At 38.4% G+C, this 24,751-nt stretch overlaps 9 protein-coding genes across 9 annotated transcripts; 4 read left to right on the forward strand and 5 right to left on the reverse strand. All coding sequences in view use genetic code 12, as the record gives it.

The window, feature by feature from the left end:
• Window positions 1-434: 434 nt before the first annotated feature.
• On the forward strand, window positions 435-3,302 carry PFK2 (phosphofructokinase beta-subunit; the record flags this gene model as incomplete). Its single annotated transcript, XM_001523589.2, has 1 exon — window positions 435-3,302. The coding sequence occupies one exon, from the start codon at window positions 435-437 to the stop codon at window positions 3,300-3,302; it is 2,868 nt and encodes a 955-aa protein (XP_001523639.2).
• A 664-nt stretch (window positions 3,303-3,966) lies between these two features.
• PVL30_005195 (uncharacterized protein) lies at window positions 3,967-4,908 on the forward strand (the record flags this gene model as incomplete). The annotated part of the gene is made up of 1 exon (XM_001523590.2): window positions 3,967-4,908. One exon carries the CDS (start codon window positions 3,967-3,969, stop codon window positions 4,906-4,908), a length of 942 nt encoding a protein of 313 aa, XP_001523640.2.
• Window positions 4,909-5,147: 239 nt separating this feature from the next.
• RIM15 (rim15, signal transduction response regulator) lies at window positions 5,148-10,871 on the reverse strand (the record flags this gene model as incomplete). Its single annotated transcript, XM_001523591.2, has 1 exon — window positions 5,148-10,871. The coding sequence occupies one exon, from the start codon at window positions 10,869-10,871 to the stop codon at window positions 5,148-5,150; it is 5,724 nt and encodes a 1,907-aa protein (XP_001523641.2).
• Window positions 10,872-12,042: 1,171 nt separating this feature from the next.
• PVL30_005197 (uncharacterized protein) lies at window positions 12,043-12,867 on the reverse strand (the record flags this gene model as incomplete). The annotated part of the gene is made up of 1 exon (XM_001523592.2): window positions 12,043-12,867. The coding sequence occupies one exon, from the start codon at window positions 12,865-12,867 to the stop codon at window positions 12,043-12,045; it is 825 nt and encodes a 274-aa protein (XP_001523642.2).
• Window positions 12,868-16,596: 3,729 nt separating this feature from the next.
• Window positions 16,597-18,414, reverse strand: RTF1 (RNA polymerase-associated protein rtf1; the record flags this gene model as incomplete). The annotated part of the gene is made up of 1 exon (XM_001523593.2): window positions 16,597-18,414. One exon carries the CDS (start codon window positions 18,412-18,414, stop codon window positions 16,597-16,599), a length of 1,818 nt encoding a protein of 605 aa, XP_001523643.2.
• A 932-nt stretch (window positions 18,415-19,346) lies between these two features.
• RPS28A (40S ribosomal protein S28) lies at window positions 19,347-19,640 on the reverse strand (the record flags this gene model as incomplete). Its single annotated transcript, XM_001523594.2, has 2 exons — window positions 19,347-19,547; window positions 19,638-19,640. 2 exons carry the CDS (start codon window positions 19,638-19,640, stop codon window positions 19,347-19,349), a joined length of 204 nt encoding a protein of 67 aa, XP_001523644.2.
• A 987-nt stretch (window positions 19,641-20,627) lies between these two features.
• On the forward strand, window positions 20,628-22,619 carry PVL30_005200 (uncharacterized protein; the record flags this gene model as incomplete). The annotated part of the gene is made up of 1 exon (XM_001523595.2): window positions 20,628-22,619. One exon carries the CDS (start codon window positions 20,628-20,630, stop codon window positions 22,617-22,619), a length of 1,992 nt encoding a protein of 663 aa, XP_001523645.2.
• Window positions 22,620-23,231: 612 nt separating this feature from the next.
• Window positions 23,232-24,188, forward strand: OGG1 (8-oxoguanine glycosylase ogg1; the record flags this gene model as incomplete). The annotated part of the gene is made up of 1 exon (XM_001523596.2): window positions 23,232-24,188. One exon carries the CDS (start codon window positions 23,232-23,234, stop codon window positions 24,186-24,188), a length of 957 nt encoding a protein of 318 aa, XP_001523646.2.
• A 232-nt stretch (window positions 24,189-24,420) lies between these two features.
• RPP1B (60S acidic ribosomal protein P1-beta) lies at window positions 24,421-24,750 on the reverse strand (the record flags this gene model as incomplete). Its single annotated transcript, XM_001523597.1, has 1 exon — window positions 24,421-24,750. One exon carries the CDS (start codon window positions 24,748-24,750, stop codon window positions 24,421-24,423), a length of 330 nt encoding a protein of 109 aa, XP_001523647.1.
• Between the last annotated feature and the right edge of the window lies 1 nt (window position 24,751).

A 24,751-nucleotide genomic window follows, 5' to 3' on the forward strand; every position in this document is an offset into this window, starting at 1 on the left:
CTCTCTCTCTCTCTCTTTCTCTCTTTCACTTTCCCTCACTTTGATGATCGAGAGGGTGGGTGAAGGTTTCGCAATACATTCAACCGAAAGTGCGCAAAAACAATCATCCCACAGCACTGGATTTCATCATGCTCATAGAATCTCCAAAGGAGCTGCAAACTCCGTAACTCCAAACCATATCCTTCAATCCTTCTTTTTTTTTCTTTTTTGTTTAATTATAAAATTAAAAAACATACAATAAAACACATACACAGACACATATAAAGACATAGAAGTATAAGAAAAGAAAAAAAACAAATATAAAGATTAATACCGTTTCTCATATTTTCCCCCCCTGAAAAGTGTTTACCAAGAAGTGAATTGACGTTCATAGCATTTCTCACAGAATATAACGAAGAGAATTAAATAAAAAAAGAGCTTAATATCTTTATACAATGTTGTCGATTGTCAATGGATCCTCGACGATACCGTTGATTGCCGGCTCATCAGATCTAGTCAATGACGCACTTAACTTTTACACCAATGTTTTGGGATTAATAGAGCATTCAAAAACAAACGATACTGTCTACTTGTCAAATGACGGCGTCCAGGTCATTGTTGCCATCACTTTAGATGAGACAAAAGGCAACTCTGCTCAAGAAGTTAGCAAGAGGAGAGAAGAGATTTTGTCTAAATTGAACATTGTCGATTGGAGGTCGCTTGATACAACATATGTCTTGAAAGTTGAAAAGCTCGTTGATTTGGTTGAGCAATTAAAGACATTCAACTATAATGTGCAAATAACTCCAAACGAATTGTACCCAAATGAAGTATACTGTGTCGACCCATTGGGCTACATACTTGGTTTCACTGCATGCGACGAGCCGTTGACAGTGGTGCCACCTTTACAAAAAGCCAGACCAAGAATTGACTCGTCGAAATTGGACTCGACATTGATGTCCACCACAGCATCCGTGGCCAAAAATGATTTTGATGCTGGCTCTGCAGCAGCAAACTTCCCAAGCAGAAGAAACATTGCTGTGATGACCTCCGGTGGTGATGCGCCAGGTATGAATGCTGCAGTGAGAGCTGTGGTGAGAGCAGCAGTGTTTAGAGGTTGCAAAGCTTTTGCAATCAAGGAAGGTTACGAAGGGCTTGTTCGAGGTGGAGAGAAATACATTACAGAAATGAAATGGCAGGATGTGAGAGGTTTCTTGAGTGATGGTGGTACAAATATTGGAACTGCTAGGTGCATGGAATTCAAGGAGCGAGAAGGTCGATTGAAAGGATGTCGTCACTTGATTGAGGCGGGAATTGACGGTTTAATTGTTTGTGGAGGTGATGGATCATTGACCGGTGCAGATTTATTTAGATCTGAATGGCCATCATTAATCTCCGAACTTCGCGAAAGAAAGGAGATTACAGAGGAACAATATGAAAGGCACAAACATCTCTACATCTGTGGTATGGTGGGCTCCATCGATAATGATATGGCCACAACTGACTCAACTATTGGGTGTTACTCGGCATTGGAAAGGATATGTCGTGCAGTTGATTATATCGATGCCACTGCCAACTCTCATAGTCGAGCATTTGTTGTTGAGGTGATGGGTAGACATTGTGGATGGTTAGCATTGATGGCCGGTATCGCAACAAGTGCAGACTATATTTTGATTCCAGAAAAGCCTGCTTCATCACATGACTGGCAAGATCAGATGACTACAATTGTGAAAAACCATAGAGCTGCTGGTAAGAGAAAGACAATTGTGATTGTTGCCGAAGGTGCAATTACTATAGACTTGAAACCAATTAGCTCAGAGGATGTCAAGGACGTATTGGTGGACCGTTTGGGTTTGGATACGAGAATTACTACATTGGGACATGTGCAAAGAGGTGGATCGGCCGTCTCTTTTGATAGGATCTTGGCTACTCTCCAAGGTGTCGAAGCCGTTAAAGCAGTATTGGATTTGACGCCAGACACACCTTCACCCTTGATTGCCATTGATGAGAATCAAGTGGTGAGAAGGCCATTGGTTGAGGCAGTCAAGATTACCAAGTCTGTGGCACAAGCTATTGCCGAAAGAGATTTTGAAAAAGCCATGTCCTTGAGGGATTCTGAGTTTAAAGAACATTTGGCTAATTTTATGGCAATGAACAGTGCCTGTCACGATAAACCAGTTTTGCCAGTGGAAAAAAGGAAAAAGATTGCCATCATCAACATTGGTGCTCCTGCTGGTGGTATGAACTCAGCGACGTATGCCATGGCCACATATTGTATGTCCCAAGGTCACACTCCATATGCTATACATAATGGATTTGCAGGTTTGTCAAGGCACGAGTCAGTGAAATCTATTGAGTGGATTGATATCGAAGGATGGAACAGTGTTGGTGGTTCAAACATTGGTACAAATAGGCAGACACCAGCCGAGACGGATATTGGTATGGTTGCCCATTACTTTGAAAAGTACCAATTTGATGGGTTGATTATTGTGGGAGGTTTTGAGGCTTTTGTTTCGTTGAATCAACTTGAGCAGGCGAGATCAATGTATCCTGCTTTCAGGATCCCCATGGTTTTGATCCCAGCAACCATTTCAAACAATGTTCCTGGTACAGAATATTCGCTTGGTGCAGATACATGTTTAAACGCACTTATGGACTATTGTGATATCATTAAACAGTCTGCATCAGCAACTAGAGGCAGAGCGTTTGTTATTGAAGTTCAAGGAGGAAACTCTGGTTATATTGCTACATTTTCTGCATTGGTGAGTGGAGCTCAAGCCTCTTATGTTCCAGAAGAAGGAATTCATTTGCAACAATTGGAAATGGATATCAGCTCCTTGCGCGAAGGTTTTGCTGTCGATAAAGACCTCACCAAAGCAGGTAAATTGATCATCAAATCTTCCAATGCATCATCTGTACTCACTCCACAAGTGCTTGCTGATATAATCAATGCTGAAAGCAAAGGAGAGTTTGACACAAAGACCGCTATCCCGGGACACGTTCAACAGGGTGGATTGCCTTCACCTATTGACCGTACTAGAGCCGATAGATTTGCCATCAAGGCTGTGCAATTCATTGAGGAACACGCCGATATAATGGAGCCTGTTAGATACACGCTTGATTTCCCACACGATGAACCTAAGTATGCAGATACTGCAACTGTTCTTGGTGTTAAGTCGTCGCACTTGAAATTTACTTCCATCAGACGATTGTTTGATTTTGAGACTGAGTTGAAGAGAAGAATGCCCAAAAAGGTGTTTTGGAGCAAGATTAGAGACATTGCCGATGATCTCGTTGGTAGAACAAGGTACAGAACAACATGAGAATAGATAAATTAGACATTTCATCAAGGGTTTACTGATGGTGAACATGATAAAAATGGTAGAGTGAGTAGTATTAAGAAAAGCATTATTAGTAACATTATTAGCAATACCATTAGTAGCATCATTAATAACATCATTAGTAGCGTCATTAATGACTTCATTAGTATGTTCATTGACACCAGCGTTGAGAAAGGGGAAAAGGAATAAATTCTGGGGAAAGACAGAGACTTTTACAAAACAAAATAAACTCATCTAACTATTTTTTTTTACATACTTTATATATATATCTTATTCAAGGTTGACTCTTCTTGTGTTTAATTTATAAAGCGAAAAAAAAGAAAAGTCAAACAGAAGCACATAAATTTTAGAATTCAAAATTGTTACTTTAGCTTGTTATTTATGCTCTTGGTTCATACCTTATTTTTTTTCATTTGAACTGCTCTATTGTTTTCATTCGACTTGTTTCTTGGAGAGTGATATCTCCGTTCAACGGAAATAATTATACAATGCGATAGCGTCAAAAAAAAAATAATATCTCCAAAAAAATCCATTGATAATGTTTCCTGCTCCCCATCTACACATTATATTCTAATGATGCTGCATTGTCTACCAACTTGAACTCAGATTTCAGATCTAATCTTTAAGTTTGATTTTGATTACAGGCATGAATAGCGAGTCGTATTCACAGGATCATGTGCAACCAAGTATTACACCTTCCTCGCATAAAAACACTTTACCGCATTCCAAACCCACTTATATACAAAAACAAGAAAATGAGGAATACAAGTCTATGCTCAAGTTGATCCAACTGAAGCAAAACCAGTCGCAAAAAAAGAGATTTCAATTTTTTGGTGAACCTCAACCACCAACAATACCACTGCATCAGCAAGTAAAGTCCTATTCTTCTTTACCAATTGCAGGTTCCTGGAATAGCGATACTACAAAAAGTCAAGATAAGTCAGTCACAATAATCAATGAGACGTATTCTGCTAAAGTCGGCCACTTGCACGTAAAGAAGTTTGAATCAAGTATACTCTCGATTCAGGGGCATTCTTTGAATCTTTCAAATGGGCTGAACTCGATCTTGGTGTTGAAATGCAATGGGCCAATACTAGTGCATGATATAAACTATTGTATTGTTGTTATCCTTCAGTGCCAACAAGCTAGATTCCACAACTCTTCTAATTGTATTGTATTCATGGCGAAAAATGAAACAAGCGGTGACTCTTTTGAGGAACTGAAAGACGCTGTTGAAAGTGGTATTGATACAAGCTTGCCTCCATTGATTGTGGAAAATTGTGCTTATCTCAGAACAAACCAAATGAATATTGAAAATTTTAATCATCCTTCCCGGAAATTTAGAGATCCAACTTTTCAATCATTAGATGCGAATGAAAAAAACAGTTTGAAAGAAGTTTGCGAACGAGCAGATTTGGCGGATTTGGCATCAATCTTACGACGATATGGAGTGATAAATACTAATTGTCAGAATAGTACTGCTTTTACTGCTACCACTACTACTACTACTACTACTACTACTACTACTACTACTACTACTACTACTGCTGCTGCTGCTGCTGCTAATGAATATGATAATAATAAATAAAAATAATACCAATTTGGGGTGTAGAAAGTGAAAGAATGTGCGATGACCACAGCTTTAAGCGAACTAAAAGCTTTCTCTAATTGGTCGCGAATGCACAGAAAGCAAAAAACAGGTATAATAAAAAAAGGGAAAGAATTCATGGCAACATATCTACATGGTTCAAAATAAAGAAATTCGAATCAAAAAAAGAAAAAAAAAAAAAAAAACAATAATCAAGCCGTAAATTGTTGAGTAAATAACTAATCAATGACTGCAACTTCGTTTCGAAGCTTATCAAGACATCTTTTGATCTGTTCCGAGCTTGCTGGTTTCTCAATCACGTAATCAAAGCAGCCACTTTGTCTTGCCTCTTCAGGGAATCCCGTGATGGCAACAACAGGTGTATCTGCGTTTTTTCCGGTGGTATATTTGATCAACTTTATAGCGTCTATTGCATCGACTTTGGCTAATCTTAGTCCGGTCATTATAAAATCAAACTTAACTTGACTGGTTGCTCTCTTGATCAACTCTTCACCGTCGGATACAGCAATTGTGATGCAACCGGCTTTCTCAAGTAGTTTTACCGTTTGGTGACGAACGGATGAGATAGGTTCACAATAAAGAACATCTATCTCATGCAGTAGCGATACAACCGTATCAGACATTCTCGAACTCTCGCGTCTTCTTTGAATCCTCAAGAGTGCATTCGAACGATTAGCTGCCTCCTCTGAGTCTGATGAATTTGGCGATGAGAAATCACGGATATGCGACAGTGCAGTACCAGCGATACTTGGGTTGGGGTATGAGAACGTACTTGCCGTGGGGGAATGCTGCGATAATAAACTTGACTGCTTGTGCAATGTTTGCACATACGGCGAACTAGATGATCTTTGATGAAAATACGAGGTTGACGTATTTGGTGATTCACCTGGCATCACTTCATCCCCCAGCGAAAACGTACTTACTGTTGAGGGGATACGCTCGTGTTTACGCAAATCCATGGGTCTGTGCGGTATCGATGGTCCCAAACCTGCAGGTGGTGAAATTGGTCTTTTGAAAGGACTGCCACTAAAACTTGTAATGGGCCCTACCATGCCGGTATTACCGCCAGCATTGCTACTAGCACTATTAGTACCCCCACCGATACCTCCACTTTGGTTCGCGGTACCAAACGAGAACCCACGAGAGCGTAACACGGGAGTACTTTCCAGAGACGACGATGAAAAGCTATTCATATGCTCCATATGCTCTGACTTGAGTCTGTTAATAACGTCTTTATTCTGCTTCTCCAATACTGACAAATTTCTAAAATGGAACAGTCCAAACTCTCCACTGGGATCACTCAATTTATTCGGCCTCCTCTCAGACCTTGAAGAAGATGAATGGGTACTTGGTGGTAAGTGAAGCGAATTAATAGACAGTCTTCTATCGTTATTGGTATCGTCGTTTACTTTTTCCTCATCTGATGACGATGAGTCTTCCTTGGGAAATTGTGCCAATTGTGCGCCTCGCAAGTCAAAGTAATCTGTCAGCTCTGGATCCTCTGAATTTGGAATAAATACGCCCGGCTCCTCATACAATGTATCCCAATGAATGTGTCTGAAAAAAGCGTGATTTTTGATCTCCTCAGCTCCGTTGGACCCAAGCCTCTTTTCAGGATCAAGAGTCAATAGTTGTTTGATCAAATCCTTTCCCTCTGGAGTGCAAAATTCCATATCTTCTTCAGGTGATAAGTTGGGCCAATCAATTTTGCCACTCAAGATGTTGTCAAACACTTCTTGTGGGGTTTCTGCATGAAATGGGGGATAACCGTAAAGAAATTCAAACAAAATGCATCCAATAGACCACCAATCCGATGCTTCGCTTTGACCAACACCTTGAATAGTCTCTGGCGCTAAGTAATCTGGAGTGCCAACGAATTTCTTAATCTCATGATCACCGGCACCCACGCCTCCGTGTTCTTGTTTTGGGTCATACAAGGCATAGTTTGTAACCGAAGGACTTGAACTATCATCTTCAACAATTGCAAAAGATGATTCGGAAGCTGTTCTTGGAATAATGGGCTTCAACAACGGAGAGTCATTGCCACCAGAGTTTGACCTTATGCTTTTCTTTCGAGTGCCAATTACAGGAGGTTGGCTCAATCCTTCTATAGAGGCTATTGGTGAGCTCGATGCTTGCGACGATGATGCATCAGGTGTCAGAAACAAATACAGTTGCTGATGTAGTTTCAAGTGCTCTAATGTAGGAGATAAGGAAACAGGTGTGCTTGAGCTATACCTTTTTTGATTTTGTTGTTGTTGTTGTGCTGGTGGTGGTTGGTGATGCAGATAGTGTTGCTGCTGCTGCTGCTGCTGCTGCTGTGATTGATTCTGCATTACATGCTCATCATTGGTGTTTCCTCCGCCAGCGGATGCACCTCCAAACATGCTGCGGAACAATTCAACATTTTGCTCATTAATACTGCTATTTCTATGTTGCGTTTGCCTTCCCACAACACCTAAACGTGAAAGCCCAAAATCTGTTAATTTTAAATGCCCATTTTGATCAATAAGAATGTTATCTGGTTTCAAATCTCGATGGATAATACCTCGCTTGTGTAGATCATCAACCCCAATGATTATTTCGGCAATGTAACGAGGAGACCAATCCAAACCAACAACACCCAAGCTCTTGATAAGATTGCCACAATCTCCTCCATTGAGATATTCCATGACCAAATATAAAAAATTTTTCGATTGGAAACTGTGGTACAATTGAGCAACATAAGGAGAATCTGATTGCCGCATCATGACTGCCCTTTCTGACTTGACATTTAGCACTTGATTTTTAGCTATCATATCTCTTTTACGAAGACATTTTATGGCAACGTAATCGCCAGTAATCCTTCTTCTTGCTAAAAACACCGATCCAAATGCACCTTTGCTTATTGGTTTGATGACTTCGTAATCTTTGATGCTAGCTGTTTTGGGAGGAGGCGGTTGTGTTGATACGAGCAATGGTGACAAGGGAGGCCTAGCTGTACTGCTTTTCAGACTCGGCGTAGCAGATGCTTGAGATAATCCTCGACCATGTGAAGGGCCACTGGTATCTAGAGACAATTTGGTAATTCTTTTTTCGTTGATATTCCCGTTATTTGCGGTCGAGTCAACCATTGGCGACGACATGGGTGATGCTTTTACTGCATTATTCTTCAGCAACGTAGTAAGGTTGATTTTATCGAGACATGGCGCTGGAGACAAATGATGATGCCTGGGTGAAGAGTACACTGAATTGTTACCTGACGATTTCCGGGAACTTTGATTTTGAATTGTCTCGATCAACTCTCTAGAGCTGTTGTTACTTTGCGAATTTCGCGAACTAAAGCTAGATCTCGATTTGGTGAGAACGGGTGGTAACGCAGGTGGTAAAACGGGTGGTGTCACGGTTGACAGATGGTGGGGCGCTTCATTGGAATCTCGGCGTAGCAAATCGTGTGGTGTCACGACGTTGTCGTATGAAGCATGCAAAACTTCGGGAGACTTGCTTCGCGACGGCTGTGGAGCAGCCATTAGTGGCGTTGGAGCTTTCAATTGAGGCAGGTTTCTATTGAGTTTATAATTCTGATCTTGGCTCTGCAAATGGTTGGCAATTTGCATTTGCATGTTCACATTTTGAGAATCATTGTCATTGGCTATATATGACAGCAGTGGATGATGTTGATGAGATGAATCGAGTTGATTATTACTACTCGGCGTTGCACTTCTCGACAATGCAAATTCAGTTTGGTCTCTGATTTTCTCCACTGTTTCACGTACACACATCAACACTAGTTCATCGACTCTATTCTTGATCTTTTCCGAATATTGCAAAATGGAGACTAATCGAGATAATATTTCCAACTTCTCGCTGATAAGTACATCGACATCTTCTATAAGTTGTTTTATGGCCGGGTCCGAAGATTCAATGTGGCCCTGGTGGTTCATAGCTGAGGTTATATGCTTTTCTGATTCTGGTGAAAATGATACAATAGTAGTTTGAGGATTGGTGATATCGCCATCATCAAAGGTATCACCTCCACCCCCAACTCCATCCGCGTCGTTACCAGTTTTATTATTACTTTCACTTGTAGTAGCTATTCTCCTCGAAGGTGGGTTAATTGCCAATGCTTCGTCACAAGATTCAATAAGTCTTTGTAAAGTGCCAAAGGGGAATTTTTTAGAGTAAATCAAGCTTTTATTGCGTGCTTGGAAATTCTTGGTCAATACTTTGTTGGCTAGCCTTGGCGAAGATGTTTCCGAAATTACTGGTAAAGGTATTCCTTTGTATTCCAACATCACATTCAGAGTGCCATCATCATCTGACGACGAGCCAGATGAAACAGAAGATCGAGGCAGAAGGTGTATTGACCCCAGAGATGACAGCAACGACTGTGCTGAACCAGCGTCACTTCCACTTCCACTTGAACCTGAACCTGAAGTTGTACTTGTACTTACATTTGTACTTGTACTTGTTCCTCCTCCCACGGTTTGTTGCATTTGCAGAGCTAGACTCTCGCTAATCTTCTCAACCATATCTCGTTGATCTACTATTGCATCATGACATTGTTGTAATTGCTCATCGACTCTATGTTCAATAATGCATAAATCTGAATGCTTTTCTATGAACCAAGCAGGAATGTGAGTTTCACATATCCTACATAGTATAGTATTCGGTTGTGGTACATTTTCTTCATCGGTTATGCCGGAGTTTTTCAAATTTACCAAGTACGATTCAAAAATCTCAGAGCCAAACCCCAAAAGATCAAACAATGCCGTTGGTATTGATAGTTCCAAATCAACGTGAACGAATGGACGGATGGTCCACATTGAGTGGGTTGGAAGTTTTGTCTTTGGGTCGTGGATCATTATCCCCTGTGCTTCCAATTCAATAAAGTCTCCATCATTTGACAATGTAGACGAAAGTGGGCTCGATGTAGTTGCCGATAATAAGATTTCTTCATCTACATTTTCCAATCCTTGCTCTTGTTTTTGCTCTTTTTCTTCAGGAACAAAATCGTCAACGGGTAAGGATTCAACATCAACAACCAGTAAATCTTCAGTAGAGTTATGCGGAGTTCTTCGCCCACTCAGCGATGCAACAATATTCCTCAACTCGGCAATCCTCGCATTTTCCTCTCCATCTTCATCTTCGTCATTGTCATTGTCATTGTCATTGTCTTTGTCTTTGTCCTTGTCAATAAGCAGGCTATACCTTGTGTGATTAGTTGCAGTAATGAATTTAACCTTGTAGCTTCCGTCATCTTTAATCATTGAGTCGATAGCCTTGTTGAATACTTGAAAATCTTCGTCGTTTATACCAATGATAATCTTTGATATGTGTCGATTCTTAATCTTCTTTATATGGGTACCAACTATATATTCCCAATTCTGCGACAAGTACTTGATATTTCCATCAAGGTCCAATTCCATCACAATTGTTGGGTTATTCAGTGATGCTAGTCTTAAATCGATGTGATCTTCAATCTTGTTGTACGTGGATTGCGAAATCATCTTTGGCGGGGAAGAAGAGGAGGAGGAGGAGTAGGTATCTGCATTGTTATTTTGTGATACTTGTGATATTTGTGATACTTGTGTACCTGGTACATCTGGTGTACCTGGTGTACCTGGTGAATCGTCTTGTACTGTGCTTTGTTTTGTTTGGTTTGAATTTTTTTGTGCATTTTGATTATCACCGATTATGCAAATCAGAGGTCGTTCACTCTGGGGTGATCCTCTTTTCTTCTCAAGATGCTGTTGTTGTTGTTGTTGTTGCCGCTGTTCCTGCAGTTGTGGTTGCTTTTGTTTGTGTATACTAGGATCGGGTGAGTTGCTCTTTGATAGTTGACGTGGTGAAATCGATCGGTCAATTGAATGGGGGTGGTGCATATCCATATTTTGGAATACTAGTTCATCAAAGATAGAGTTATTGATTGGACTCTGTCCATCCTCTGTGTTTCCAGACATTCTACTTTTATTTAAAGGTATATGTGCTGGCAATCTGGACCTAGATTAGTTTCGTTCGGTGTTGTGTATAATTTGTGGGTAATTCCTGGGTAATGTATGTTGCGTGTCTCTTTATATCTATGACTCTCTCTATATATATATATATATTTATGTGTGTGTGTGTAGTTGTGTGTGCTATTCAAACAAGGTTAGTATATAGAAATCACTTAGATTTCATTATACTATACTATGATGAAGAGTGATGTAAAGTCAAAGGAAAGTAGGATTGAAGCACTGAATAATTTTTCAATAAACGAAAAAAAAAACAAGAAAAGAGAAAGGAACCAAATGACCAAGATTCTATTCTTGTAGTTTTTAATCAATGGATTGGACCTTTCTATGTATATTCTCTTTCTTTCTTTCTCTCTGTCTCTCTCTCTCTCTCTCTCTCTCTACTTCTATGTATGGATTTGTGGCTGATTGATACATGTTGTTTTCTATTTTATTTTTATTTTTATTTTTTTCTGGTTGTAAAAAAAATGAAGAACAATGCATTTTGTGTGTCTGAGAGATTTTATCTTTGTTTCTCAGCGATAATGGAGAGAGAGTATAGACACAATACAAACATTCTGAGAGGTAAAGGGGGTGGGAAGTAGGTTGCATTTGCATTTGGGAAATAGAAATATTTTATAGGCATGTGTATATTCAAGTATAAAATTAATGGTTGTAAAATCAGCTATAATATCTCGCTATCTAATAAAGAGGAAAGAGAGGAGCTGAGTGGTTAAAAAACAAACTCCTTTCTACTTTACTTGTTGAAGTAAAACTTTCGTGTTAATATTATTATTATTATTACTACTACTACTACGGTGGTTGCAGTAATAATGGTGATTCGTGTCTCATAAGTTACAGTCACAACTTGCAAACTAAACACTTTCGTCTAGCGAAATGTTTGTGTGCTGGTGGTCTGTAGTTGGCAAAGGATGGACAAATGGTTGAGAAATGCCAAAGTGTAAGTCTCTAGCTCTTCCTTTTTGTTGTTGTTGTTGCTCCTTAAAGTCCAATCATCCTGTAAGTTGATTACAGGATCATTATATATATATATATGTGTGTGTGTTGGTGTGTGTGTATGTGTGTGTACGTACACACGTGTATTGTTGTAGCTCCACATATTTAGCAATGTGTTGTTGTGTTACAATCCAGTTAAGTCGTACTCTTCTGAGATTCTCTTCTTGATTGATTCAACCAATTGCGAGTTCTTGCTTTCATTTTGTTTAAAGATGATGGTTTTCAAGCATTTGTTTTCAACCTCCATTTTTCTCAACTTTTGTTGTAAACGTTCAACTTTTTCTTCCAACTCTTTGGTCTTTGTATGCAATTCTTGCTCTTTCAATTTCTTCTTAATTCTGAATCTCGCGCTTGCAGCTGTGTTTCTCTTTTTCTTGTCCAATAATGAAGCTTGCTCTGCCAGTGAAACTAATGTTGATGTTGATCCTGGTGCTTGTGCTGGAGTAGATACTGTTGAGTATGAGGTTGCTGCGGCTATCAGGTTGTTTCCGTATATGCTACTACTGTTGTTGTTGTTATACACTGGTGCTGGTGTATGTGTCGTTAATGGTTTAGCATATTGAGTATTCTGTTCGTATTGGGGTTGGAACTGGCTGTAGTCAATAGGTGTTTGGAATTGTGGCGATACAATAGTGGTGGTGGAAGAGGAGTTGTATAATTGTTGCTGTGGTTGCTGTGGTTGCTGTGGTTGTTGTTGCTGGTGTTGTGGTTGGTGTTGTTGTTGTTGTTGGTGTTGTTGTTGTGGTTGTTGTTTGGTTGGTATTGTTGTGTCGCCCAATACGTCCAATGAGTAAAAGTCGTTTGCTGCTTGGCTGAACAAGTCCAAATCCTGTTGCAATTGTTGGTTGTCAATCATTGGTGAAACTTCGTCATCAAAGTAGTCGTTGTTGATGTTAGAGTCGAAATCTATATTCAAGCTCAGAAGGTAGTCTGTAGGTTCAAACTTCATTGTAGATGAGTGTCTTTTGATTACAAGTTGAAAGTGTAGTTGTAAGCACACGTGTTGGTGTTTAGTAGGAAGATGATAATAATAAAAAAAAAAATGAAGGAGGAAGGGAGAATACAAAGGGTAGATTCTTAAGCTTTCTATATATATATATATTTATATATATATCAATCTGTGTGTGTATGTAATAAACTGGAACCTGAAATTGGTGCTTCTTTTCCTGTTTTTGCAAATTTTTTAGTATTTTTTTTCTTTGTGAAATTTTTTTTTCCCTTTCCCTTTCTCTCAATTTCTGATGAATCATCATCTTCTTCTTCAGCAATGCTAATAATGTTTAGTGCGTGCCCACTACTTCCCTACAAGAACAATCAGCTAAAGTTTCTGCTCACCAAAAAAAAAAAGAAAGAAGGAAAGAAAACACCACAAGATTATACACTCTATGCATATCTGTTATGATACTGTTGTGATACTATTACCGCTAATGTTGTTACTGTTACTGTTACTACTACAAAATATCGCAACTATAGCATAAACTGTCATTGCCACTCCCTATTTTCTACACATTACTTTTTTACTCTACTACAACATTATTGGGGGGGGGGGGGGGGAAGGGTCCATTTCTTTGCTATTTTTTACCCAATGCAGAAGTGAAAACCCGATACTATCTTAATTCCTCTTCTCTTAATTTCTCTTCTCTTCTATTTTTTATCTACATCTTCCATAACATCTCTAGTACATTTATTCTTTATATAATCTCTATGGTAGTGGGTATGGAAATGATAACTTTTTTTCTATTAGCGTACTGGATCTCTCTTTATTCGTACTATTGACAAACATGCCACCTTGTCTTTTGGTTTATCCTCTCTACATGTTTTTTTTTTGGTTTAAAATTGAAGAAGCTTTTGTAAAATTTACTCTGCAACTGTTCTACAACAAAGTACCCAAAAAATAAAATTAAAAAAATAAAATAAATAAAAAAAAAATTCATATTCTCTCTTTGTCAGCATCCATACATACATACATCCATACATACATACATACATACATACATACATCCATCCATCCATACATATATTAATTATTGACAATACAACCGCTTTTCTCTGCCATTTAAGAGAATTAAAGAGCCAAAAATAAAATAAAATAAAAATAAAATAAAATAATTTCAATATATATACAACGGGAGAGAGAGTAAAGAGAGTAAAGAGAGGGACAGCGGTTGCGGGATGAGTCTAAGTTTGAGCTTACCAAAATGTTTGTTTAGAAATATCTTATAGAGAGTGTACCTCAACAAAGCTACTCTACTACTAAACGCATAATATATGATTGCTTTCCAGAACCTTTAGGAAGCTGATGAAATTATTATTGGTAATTGACTATTCTTTTTTTCTTTTCTAGTTTACACATATATATATATATATATACATAGAGTCATTTTCTCTTTCTTATTTTTAAAAAGAAAATGGTTCATTCCTATACGAGTGTGCCTAGAAATGTGTATGGGCCTTTTTCGGTCCTTTTTTATTTTGTGTGTGTGTGTGTGTCTGTGTGTCTGTCTGCTTTTGGGTTCTCTCTTTTTAACCGCGCTCTTTGCCCTTTCTATTTCTTTATCAGCGCCGGATCTGCAATTCTTATTGGACAGCTACTCATCTTCTCTGCAATTTGCAATTTGAAAAAAAAAAAAAAAAAAAATAAAGTAGAAATGGTATTAAAAAAAAAAGTCAAGTGTGTTAATATATCTAATGGTATGCGCTAGTTCTAAGGCGTGGAGGTAAAGTTGGAGGATCAACAACTAGAAAGAAAGAAGGAAGAAGCAAAAAGAAGAACAATAAAAATAAAGGGAACCAATAGAACTTAAAGGAACTACTTGTGTGATTCTTTTGTAGATCCTTATTTCTCAAATCACCCTCGGTAATAACAGAGATGAGGAGAAATATAAACAGATAGGCACACACTCTTTTATTCTTTGTCTTCCTCTTCCCCTTCCTCACCCCATTCTGTAGACTAAGAGCAAAGTCATTAACTAACATAGAAGAGAATTGAAGAACCTCATAGACAAGTTATACAAAAAAACAATACAAAAAAAAACATAAATGTCAAATTTCTTCTAGCATCGTATAGCATGTACTCGGAACTTACCGAATTTTTTCTTTTTTCTTTTTTCTCTCTCTCCCTCTCTCTCACTTTGCGTTATGAGAAAATGTGATTACTAATTACTCTGCAAGTACATTCTCTTTGTTATATATAATCACGGTTATGAGATTATCCAGTTTCTTTTACAATACCAAATTATTCAAACTTGCTAACCCTTGTTGTTCAACCAACCAACCTAACCAAGCCTCCAAGCCTTAATTTTATTATTAAGCAATAGAGAGAAAGTAACAAACCTATATGTGTTTTTCTTTTATTTTTCATTTTTATTTATTTTATTTTTTTTAATATAATTCTACTATGTCCGTTCTCCAATAAACAAACTAATTAGGTATTGAGTCCCTGGTACCACGTTCAAAAACATTTTGTACATTTAATCATTGACTCACTCACTCAAATACACTATAATTCCTGACCTAGGAATTATTTATGAACCATGTTTTATATTTATTTTTTTTTTTGTTCAACCTTTTTTTTTTTTCTTTGCATCCCCCACCCGTTCCCCCCTCGCCTCCGATGACAATTGAACAAACATAACAAACAAAACATAACAAACGAAACAAACGAACAACGGACGGATATAAAAGAAGAAGAAGAAACAAAGAAACAAAGAAACAAAGACCGACAAAAACTATAATTGTGCATAAAACAATTTGTCCCTCTGCTGCTGCCCCCCTTCCCGTTCCCTTCACTCCCATTCCCATTTTTTCAAATCCCTCCCTCTTATACTCCGCCGCCCTTCTTCTTCCCTCTCCTTCCTCCTTACCCCCACCCCCCGCCTCCGATACCTACTTTGATTCACTCTTTTCTCCAATTCTCCTCTCCATACTCTATTCCTCTGCAAGAACCAAGTCAATGTAAAATTAAACCAATCTACAACAGTTCATTTCTATATAATATCCCTTTCTCTTTCTTTTTAATTACAATATATACCACCACTACTTTCTCACTTTATTTTATGAATATTTGTACAATACCTTTCTAATTTTTAATTTTTTTTTTGGTTTCAAAATCATTCCAAAAAATTGAAAAAATTAAAGAAGTTAAATACTTTTTCAGTTCAACATTGAATAACCCCCATTCATGTATCACTTTCAATCTCTACCAATTAAACTGTAAAAATTGTCTCTACATTAATAGTGAAGAACATTCAAATAAACCAGTTCCATTGTATACAGCTGCAAAGTAAAAAAAGAGGTACTACATCATATTATATAATTAGATATCAGAAATAAAAATATATATATATATATATATGATGCAAAGCACGTGACCATCTTATTTTAGTGCTTACACAAACTAGTTGCAACTAATACTTTGGGGTCTATTATCTTGTTCATCATTACTATAATCAAACAGAACATATATATATATATATATAGATATATATAGATATAAAGCCAAACAGCCGGCTTCCATCTCTTATCCTCTAACCACCTACACTTACACCTACAACTGAACCTCCCCCACTCACCACACCACACCACACGACTCCCCGCGCAAGGTTTTACATCATGATTCTTAACAAAATTAAACCACCGTCCTTATTCTTTCCCCCCCTTCCTCCCAATAAAAAATATCCTAAATCATCAACTCAATATCAATGTCAATCAGTCTAATCAATTTATCCATCTCACCCAAATCTCTATACGTCGATTGGGCAATTTGCTCCTCTTGCTTCGACTTCTCATCAATCAACTTCTGCATATTAACATCCTGCAACGCTTTTGCATTCTCACGATTGATCAAATCCTGATAAAACATCCTCGTGTTTGTCTTCAACCTCGAAAACGGATCACCACCATCAAACGACGCCGTTGACGCATCTGTCTTAAACTTGAGCTCGGCCTTCCTAATATTCGTCGAATTCAACTTTCTATTTCGCTCATTGACCTTGGCAATACTCTGAATCTGCGATTGAGATGTACTAGACAGTGTCTTTTGATCCAAAATCTCATCAATATGCTTCAACTCATTGATAATCCGCTGCGTTCCTTCCAAATCTCCCCGTTGCTTGAAAATCTTGAGCTCCTCCATTAACCTCGATTTCGCCTGCACAGCCTCAAATGCAGTGTATGCACCCTTCTTTTGTTGCATCTGCTGCTTCCTAGCAATACGCTCATTGATATCCTTATCCGTAATACCCGTTTTGTAGAACTTACTCAACTCCAGAACCTTCTCCTTTATATCATCAAGCAAATCAATGCTCTCACCAGTCTTGGCAAGCTCCCCAAGATACTTATCATACTCTTCTCTGGTAATAATAGAATCAGAAAACGTACTCATGGGAAAAGGCATCTTCTGCTCTCTGTTTTGACTCACCAAGAAATACATGTCATATTTAGAATTCCCAATGCGGAATGGCTTCTCCGGCCTAGCACGAATATCCTCAATCTTCACCATCCTATAAAACTGTCTCCCCGTATGCCTATCAAAAGAAACAGCAACTTTGGCATATGTTCCAATCATGACGTTTTGAAAGTTCGGATGATAGCAGTATTGCGCAAGCACACTTCGAGTCATACTTATTCGTAAAATATCCTCGTATTTACCTGGCTCAGTCAGCTTCTTACGCTTCGTCTTGGAAACACCACCCCAAGAAACACCACCTTTATTAAACTCATCAAACTCATCATCTTCGTAAGCCTCTTCACCCAGCAACTCCTCTTCACCTAACCCCGAGTCATCAGAATCTTCCTCTGCATCATCATCATCATCATCATAGTCATCTTGTGCTCTAGTCCGTTTTCTCGAATGTTTTTCTCTCTGCTTCTTCAATTCACTCAACTTATTCTCCTTGTGTGACCTCGCACCAACAGTCTTGTTTCGACTAGACGTCCTCAACTTCTCATCGGACCTATTAAGTTGTTGTTGTTGCTGCTGCTGCTGTTGCTTTTTGATCCTCTGTTGTAAAAACCTACGCTCATTGTATTTATCCATCTCCTGCGATCTTTCAAACAAAATCTCCTCTCTCTTCATTTCATCCATTGCTTCCAACTCGTCACGATCCGCCTCATCCTTATACTTACCATCGATTGGATATGGATTCACCAATTCGGTTTCATTCTCCTCGGGTTCGTATCCAGTACCTGCATCGGGGTCATAATCGTCTTCTTCTTCGTCCTCTTCGTCGTCGTCTTCATCATCATTTTCAGGACTTAATCTACCCTCAACTTCATCATCGTAATCATTGCTTCCAGAGTCAACTCTACGACGCTTCTTGGCCAAAACAGTATCTTCGTCATCACTTTCAGACTCATCACCACCGCCATTACCATTACCACTACCATTATAAGTCGATCGACTCTTTGATGTTGTTCTTGTGGTGGGTACGTCAGCCTCGGAGTCGTATTCATCGCCTCCTGCTAACGCCAATAAGTCATCTTCTAAATCGGACATAATGCTTAAACTCAAAGAAAAATAAAAAACAAAAGGATAGGTCAGATGGATTAATGGGTGAGTGTTGTATTGATTGAATACGTGTGATATGTGGAAATCGTCGACTCTACTAATAGTTATCACGCCAATAGCATTGTCTCACTCACTCACTCACTCACTTACACACACACACACTCACTTACTTTCTCGGTGCCAATCTACACCTTCACAATACTATAGTTCGCACAGGTCCAGTCATTGTCGTAAAACAGAGGTAGACGGTGTCGCATTTATTCATTGCGTCACGTCATTTCACAATGTCGTAAATACTAGACAATCATCTTTCAAAATGCGTCAATGAACAACATGCTCTTTCCAATTCTTTAAATATCCATCTCGACGTTGATCTTTTCTGGCGCTTTCCTAATGCGGCACATCACGCGGCGCGTGCATTTTATGCTACCACATGTAAGGGTTAAACCCAATTTTATTTTTTAACACGTGATCGCGCAGTAGAGTAATAGACAAATTTAAAGAGACACCTACACTGCACAAGATATTACTATAATGACTGGATAACCACTAGTTAGCAAGACAAAAGAAGAGACAGAAACGTTTTTGAATGCAGTCCTCCTTTCTTGGTTATACTAGCGTATCATAATGTGTGCATTCTTGAAATAATAAAGTTCTAAAAATGACATGTATTGATGAGTTTTAATAGACTAAACCTCCAACATGCACATATGCAACATCTCTCTCTCTCTCTCTCTCTCGCTCTCTTTCGTTCTCTCCACTAAACTGTCCGTATTGATAAAGTGAACAAGCCGAGATTGAATAAAAAAAGATTTTGTAAGTTGGGCTGTGAAAGGGGGAAGTGTAGGTGGTGATGGTGATGTGTGTAAAGTGTGAATTGGAAATAAGCGAAAAGACAAGTTTTGTTTTGAAAAGGTTCCTTAACGCAATCTTCTAGCTTCTCTTTCAGATTCCATCAAACACAAGATGTCGTTTTCTCTGACTGGACCTTTGACGTTTCTGACAATGGTTCTGGTTGAGTCTTCCAAGAACTCAACTCTGACTTGGGTGACACCACCTCTTGAACCGGTTCTACCTAAGACCTTGATGACTTTAGCTAATGTAACTGGGGTTTTTGAGTCCTGCAAAAGAAAAAAGGCAAGTTAGTAATCCATATTCTAATAATATCTTCCATATAATAGATCCACTTTGTAAAAACTAATGGTACATACCATATTTGATACTTGATGTTGTGATTGTGAATAACCAAGATTAAGTTGTTCTTTCGTGAACTGAAAAAATTCAAAATTTAGAGAAAGCAAAAAAAAAAAGAAAAGTTTTGATGATAGATGCGTGTAACAAATGAATCTATTTGGTAGCGCTTCCTAGAGTTGAACGAAAAAAAAAATTTTGTATGAGGCAAAAAAAAAACAACTCCCACACAAAAACAATAAAGACAAAAGCAAAAAAAAAAAAAAATTTAAAAAATCTAAATAGCAAAAATGAGAAAGTAGGAGAGAACTGAAGGAGATTTTAAAAGAAAGTAGGTTGGGACGTGCGCCATGGCATAAAATGTTTCCCCCCTTTTTGCAACCGTCAAATAAGAACTGCTGAAAGATAGTATTGTTTATGCTAAAAGTTGGTACATGAAGTACATTTTAAGTCCAATCTGGTTTTCTGTAGATGTCAAAAACAATTTTTTGCTTTAGCTCCAAGTGGTTTTCTTTTATTCTTTTGGTCAAAAAAATTGTTTCGAAATTGTCTTGGGTAAAAAGACTGAGGTGAAAAACCTCAAAACGGAGTTTAGATCAGGCACATTCGTGGATAGTGTTTTCTATAATATGAAAGAACCTAAAAGCCTCAACTACGAGCAACAAGTCAGATATTGTATACAAAAGAAAAGTAAACGGATCCAGGTTTCGAGCTTTAATAGAATGTATTTGAAATAGCGATTTTTCTTTTTTAATTTTTTTTTTTGTTAGAGACTCTCTCGTTTTTCCTGTTAGAACCATCTCCATTATATGGAAAGCAAAAACAAAAATGAGTGTCACGTGCCAAAAACAACTCTATCTTATCGAATAAGCCGCAGCCTTTGTTTCGCGCGTCCAACATCCCATCATTTCTCCCGCTTTTATCCATGTCATATAATTAATAACATTGATCATTTTGGCACAACGTCACGGTACAACAACTTCCCACATTACTAGACTTTGACTTGTATAATGCCTTCAACAGCAGCCGCAACGACAACTACGCCCACACCCACACCCAAAACCAGGTCTACTTCCAGACCTGGTGTCACAAACAAGGCCGACAATGAATGGGCAAGGGCAGAATTAGATGTCATCAAAGAACAACAGCAGCAAGAAAAAATTGTTAACGAAGAGTTTAAGATTTGGAAAAAGACTGTACCTTTGCTTTATGACTTGATACATACTTTTGCATTACCCGAGGTATCCACAGTAGTGCAATGGATACCGGAATACAAAAAGCTGAATGGTAATGGAAACTTTACAGAAACAACTTTTCTTTTAGCAAGTAATTGTGTCAACAAGGCAGATAACTGTGTGCAACTCGGTTCTGTAAAGTTGCCATCTACGATTGTTGAGAAAGGTAAAGAGATTCCAGTTCCTACTGAAGGTTCCGAAACTGCAGATTTTAAGATCCTCAATAAATGGAAACAGGCGAATGAAGTATACAAATTAAAAGTGGCGCCAGATGGAGCTAATGCGTTATCGTTCAATAGTGATGGTGTCATACACAGGTTTGATTTACTAAACAAAAGTGTCTCAGATTACAAATACCACAAACAAGGTGGTTATGCCTTAGAATGGATTGACAACTCTAGGTTCCTTTCTGGTTCAAAAGATTCGCAGATTGCATTGTGGCAACTAGATAAACCATCTACACCCATTCAATTATTTAAAAGCCATTATGGTGCCATAAATGACATATCTGCAAGTGATGAAAACATCTTTGGTTCCGTTAGCGATGATTCAACTACGCAGTTCTACGATATCAGATTATCCAGCTCAGATAATTCTTCTGCGTCAATGTCTTCTGCTAATCCATACATTAAGATTGAAAACAAACATATTCAAAATTCCATCAAATTTCACCCAAATATCAAGACTCTTTATGCCACTGGTGGAAAAGATAACATTGTTTCATTGTATGACTTGAGAAACAACAAAGAGCCCATCAGAAAATTTTATGGTCACAATGATTCCATTAAACAATTGGAATGGGATTGGACCAATCCTTCTATATTGGCGTCGACTGGGTATGATAATAGGGTTTTGTTTTGGAACTTGGAAAATCTTGACGAGGAATACCTGTACCCCGATTCTTCGACTCCAACGTCCACCGAGGCTCCAAGAAGAAGAAATACCCAAGTTGTCAAGATTGATCCTTGCTTGAAATTTGTTCATGGCGGACATACTGACCGAGTAAATGACTTTGCAATCCACCCAAAGATTAAAAATTTGTTTGCTACTGTAGGGGATGATAAATTATTAGAAATATGGAAACCAAAGAGCTTACCCGTTGAGGACGTCGACGAAGAAGAAGAAGCAGAAGAAGAAGAGGAAGAGGAACAAGAGGAACAGGAGGAGGCAGAAGAGGAAATTAAAAGAGAGGAAGCAGAAGGAATAGAAGGAAGCGAAGCAGAAGAAAAAGAAGAAGAAGGAAAAGTTGGAAAAGAAAATGAAGGAAAAGAAGAAGAAGAAGAAGAAGACAAGGAGAAAAAAGTGGAGGACATAGAAAAGGATGAAAAAGAAGTCACCAAACAAGAGGATGAACTGAAACCAAGTGAGGAAAAGAGGAAAGATGAGGAGGTGAAGGATGGAACAGAGGGAAAAGAGGAAATTAAAGAAGACGTAGAGATGAAAGAAGAAGGAGAGAAACCACTGGAAACTGAGAAGCAAGAGGATGCAGATGTGGAAATGAAAGATGTTAGCGAAGAACCTAGAAACAACGATGATAATACCATGAACGAAGAACCAAAAGAAAGTAGTTCAAAGGACTTGAAAGCAGATACAAAAGGAGAAAATAATGGCTCAACAATATCAGCTGACGAACCTTCTGCTGCAGCAGATGATATGGAACTAGACGAAGAGAAGAAAGGTATATCAATCGAAAAAGAAGGGGCCGCAGAAACTAAGAAAGATTCATCAGCTACACCTGATGTTGACACTATTAGCGGCAATAACTGAGTAGCCCATGTATTGTATTAATAATAGGAAACGGTGAGTAGAAAAGTCAACGATATTTACAACTGTTATTCTTGTTGTAGAAGTAAACTATCTGTTCAAAGTATATTCAGAGATTGTATAAGAAAAAAAAAAATGGCTCTTAGTAAGATGCGCTTGAAACGGATTTAACTCCGGAGATAACAATCACGATCGCGTCCTCGTTCGAAACAATTTTCTTTTTTTTTTTATTATTAGCAAAATAATAATTAAAGAATGATAATATTCGAGATCAATCCTCCTTCTTCTAAATTAGATAGCTTCAAGCACCCAAAATCTTATTTTCAGTTAACATTCTACCATCAAGGCCAAAAGAAAAAAAAAATAGAAATGACCAACCTGATTTTATGGCACAAGCTACCCATTTCTGAGACAGAACTCAATTTATCTATAGTTTTGCGATGTGGTCAAACTTTTCGCTGGAAGAACATTAATAATGTGTGGACTTTTGCAACCAAGGACAGAATCTTATTGTTGAAACAGGAGCAACGACAACAACGATACCACCACCAGCACCACCACCAACAACAACAACAACAACAACGAGAGAACGATTTTATCGAATATTCACATATAATGAAAAGCGACAAGAAAGGCACATACAACGACACGCTTTCGTGGATTTCAGATTATTTTACATTAGACACGAAGTTGCACGACTTGTACGCTTCATGGAAAGTCAGTGGCAAGAAGTACAGCACCACCATTTCCAAGTTCGACTCACATACAGGAATACGTACGTTGCGACAAGATCCGTGGGAGTGTTTGATCTCATTTATTTGCTCATCAAACAACAACGTCAAAAGGATATCCAAAATGTGTGATAATTTGTGCGAGCATTTCGGAGACTTGGTGAATGAATATGAAGGTTATAAACACTATAGTTTCCCCACACCAGAGCAACTTTCTGCTTCGAACACCGAGAGTAAACTTAGAGAGTTGGGCTTTGGGTATCGAGCGAAATACATTTACCAAACGGCGAAAAAGTTTACTAGTCCCGAGTATCCTGATATCACGATTGAAAAGTTGATGTCTATGAGGGACATGGATTATGAGCAGGCACATGAATTTTTGCTACAACTTTCAGGTGTTGGTCCTAAAGTTGCTGATTGTATCTGTTTGATGTCACTCGACAAGCATGATGTTGTACCAATTGATACTCATGTATATCAAATTGCCGTGAGAGATTTTAAATACAAAGGGAAAAGAGATCTCAAAACATTAAACAAAGAGATGCATCGGAATATAAGAAAGTTTTTCCGTGACATCTTTGGCGATTACGCAGGATGGGCACAATCTGTTTTATTTGCTGCCGACTTGAATGACTTCAACAACGGTACAAATGTAGTTAGTGTGGAACTTTCTCAATCAAAAGGTTTGAAAAGAGAAGTTGACGATGATACTGACGCAGTAAAAAATTCTGTTGTGACTGGAACCACTACAACTACTACAACCACTACCACCACCTCCACTACCGCAAACTCAAGAGCCGTGAAGAAAAGGCGTACAACGTCTGTCAAAATAGAAGCGTGAGTTTGGGTTCATTCCATATGTATCTCGCCTTCACATATTCTTCTCTTGTAATTATTGGAAAATTATGAATGGGTATAAGGATTTTTGATTTTCAATTTTTACATAAACAATGTATAAACATTTCTCTTTATATTCTTAATTGTAGTTTATTACTTATTTATACAATATAAAAATGCTGTTGATGATGTTAACTAACTAAATTCTCCACGATGCTAATTCCATGATGTTTCGTTTAATCGAACAAACCGAATCCCATGTCGTCGTCAGATTCTTCAGCAGCTTCCTCTTCCTTAGCTTCTTCGGCAGCAGCATCACCACCGGCAGCAGCACCGCCAGCAGCAGCAGCTGGAGCAGCACCACCGGCTGGGGCAGAAGCAGCAAAAGAGAACAACAACTCTTTCAAGTTCTTACCCTCAACAGCCTTGGCGAAGATGTCAGCCCAGATGGAGTCAACTTCAGCACCTGCAGCCTTGGTGATGGCCAACAATTTGTCGGAGGTGATTTCTTGGCCAGCGTCGGCTAAGATCAATGCCGCGTATGAGACGGAGGATTCTTGTGACATG

The sequence above is a fragment of the Lodderomyces elongisporus genome, chromosome 7 (genome assembly GCF_030384665.1).
Source record: "Lodderomyces elongisporus chromosome 7, complete sequence".
In the NCBI taxonomy this organism is placed as follows: Eukaryota; Fungi; Ascomycota; class Pichiomycetes; order Serinales; family Debaryomycetaceae; genus Lodderomyces; species Lodderomyces elongisporus.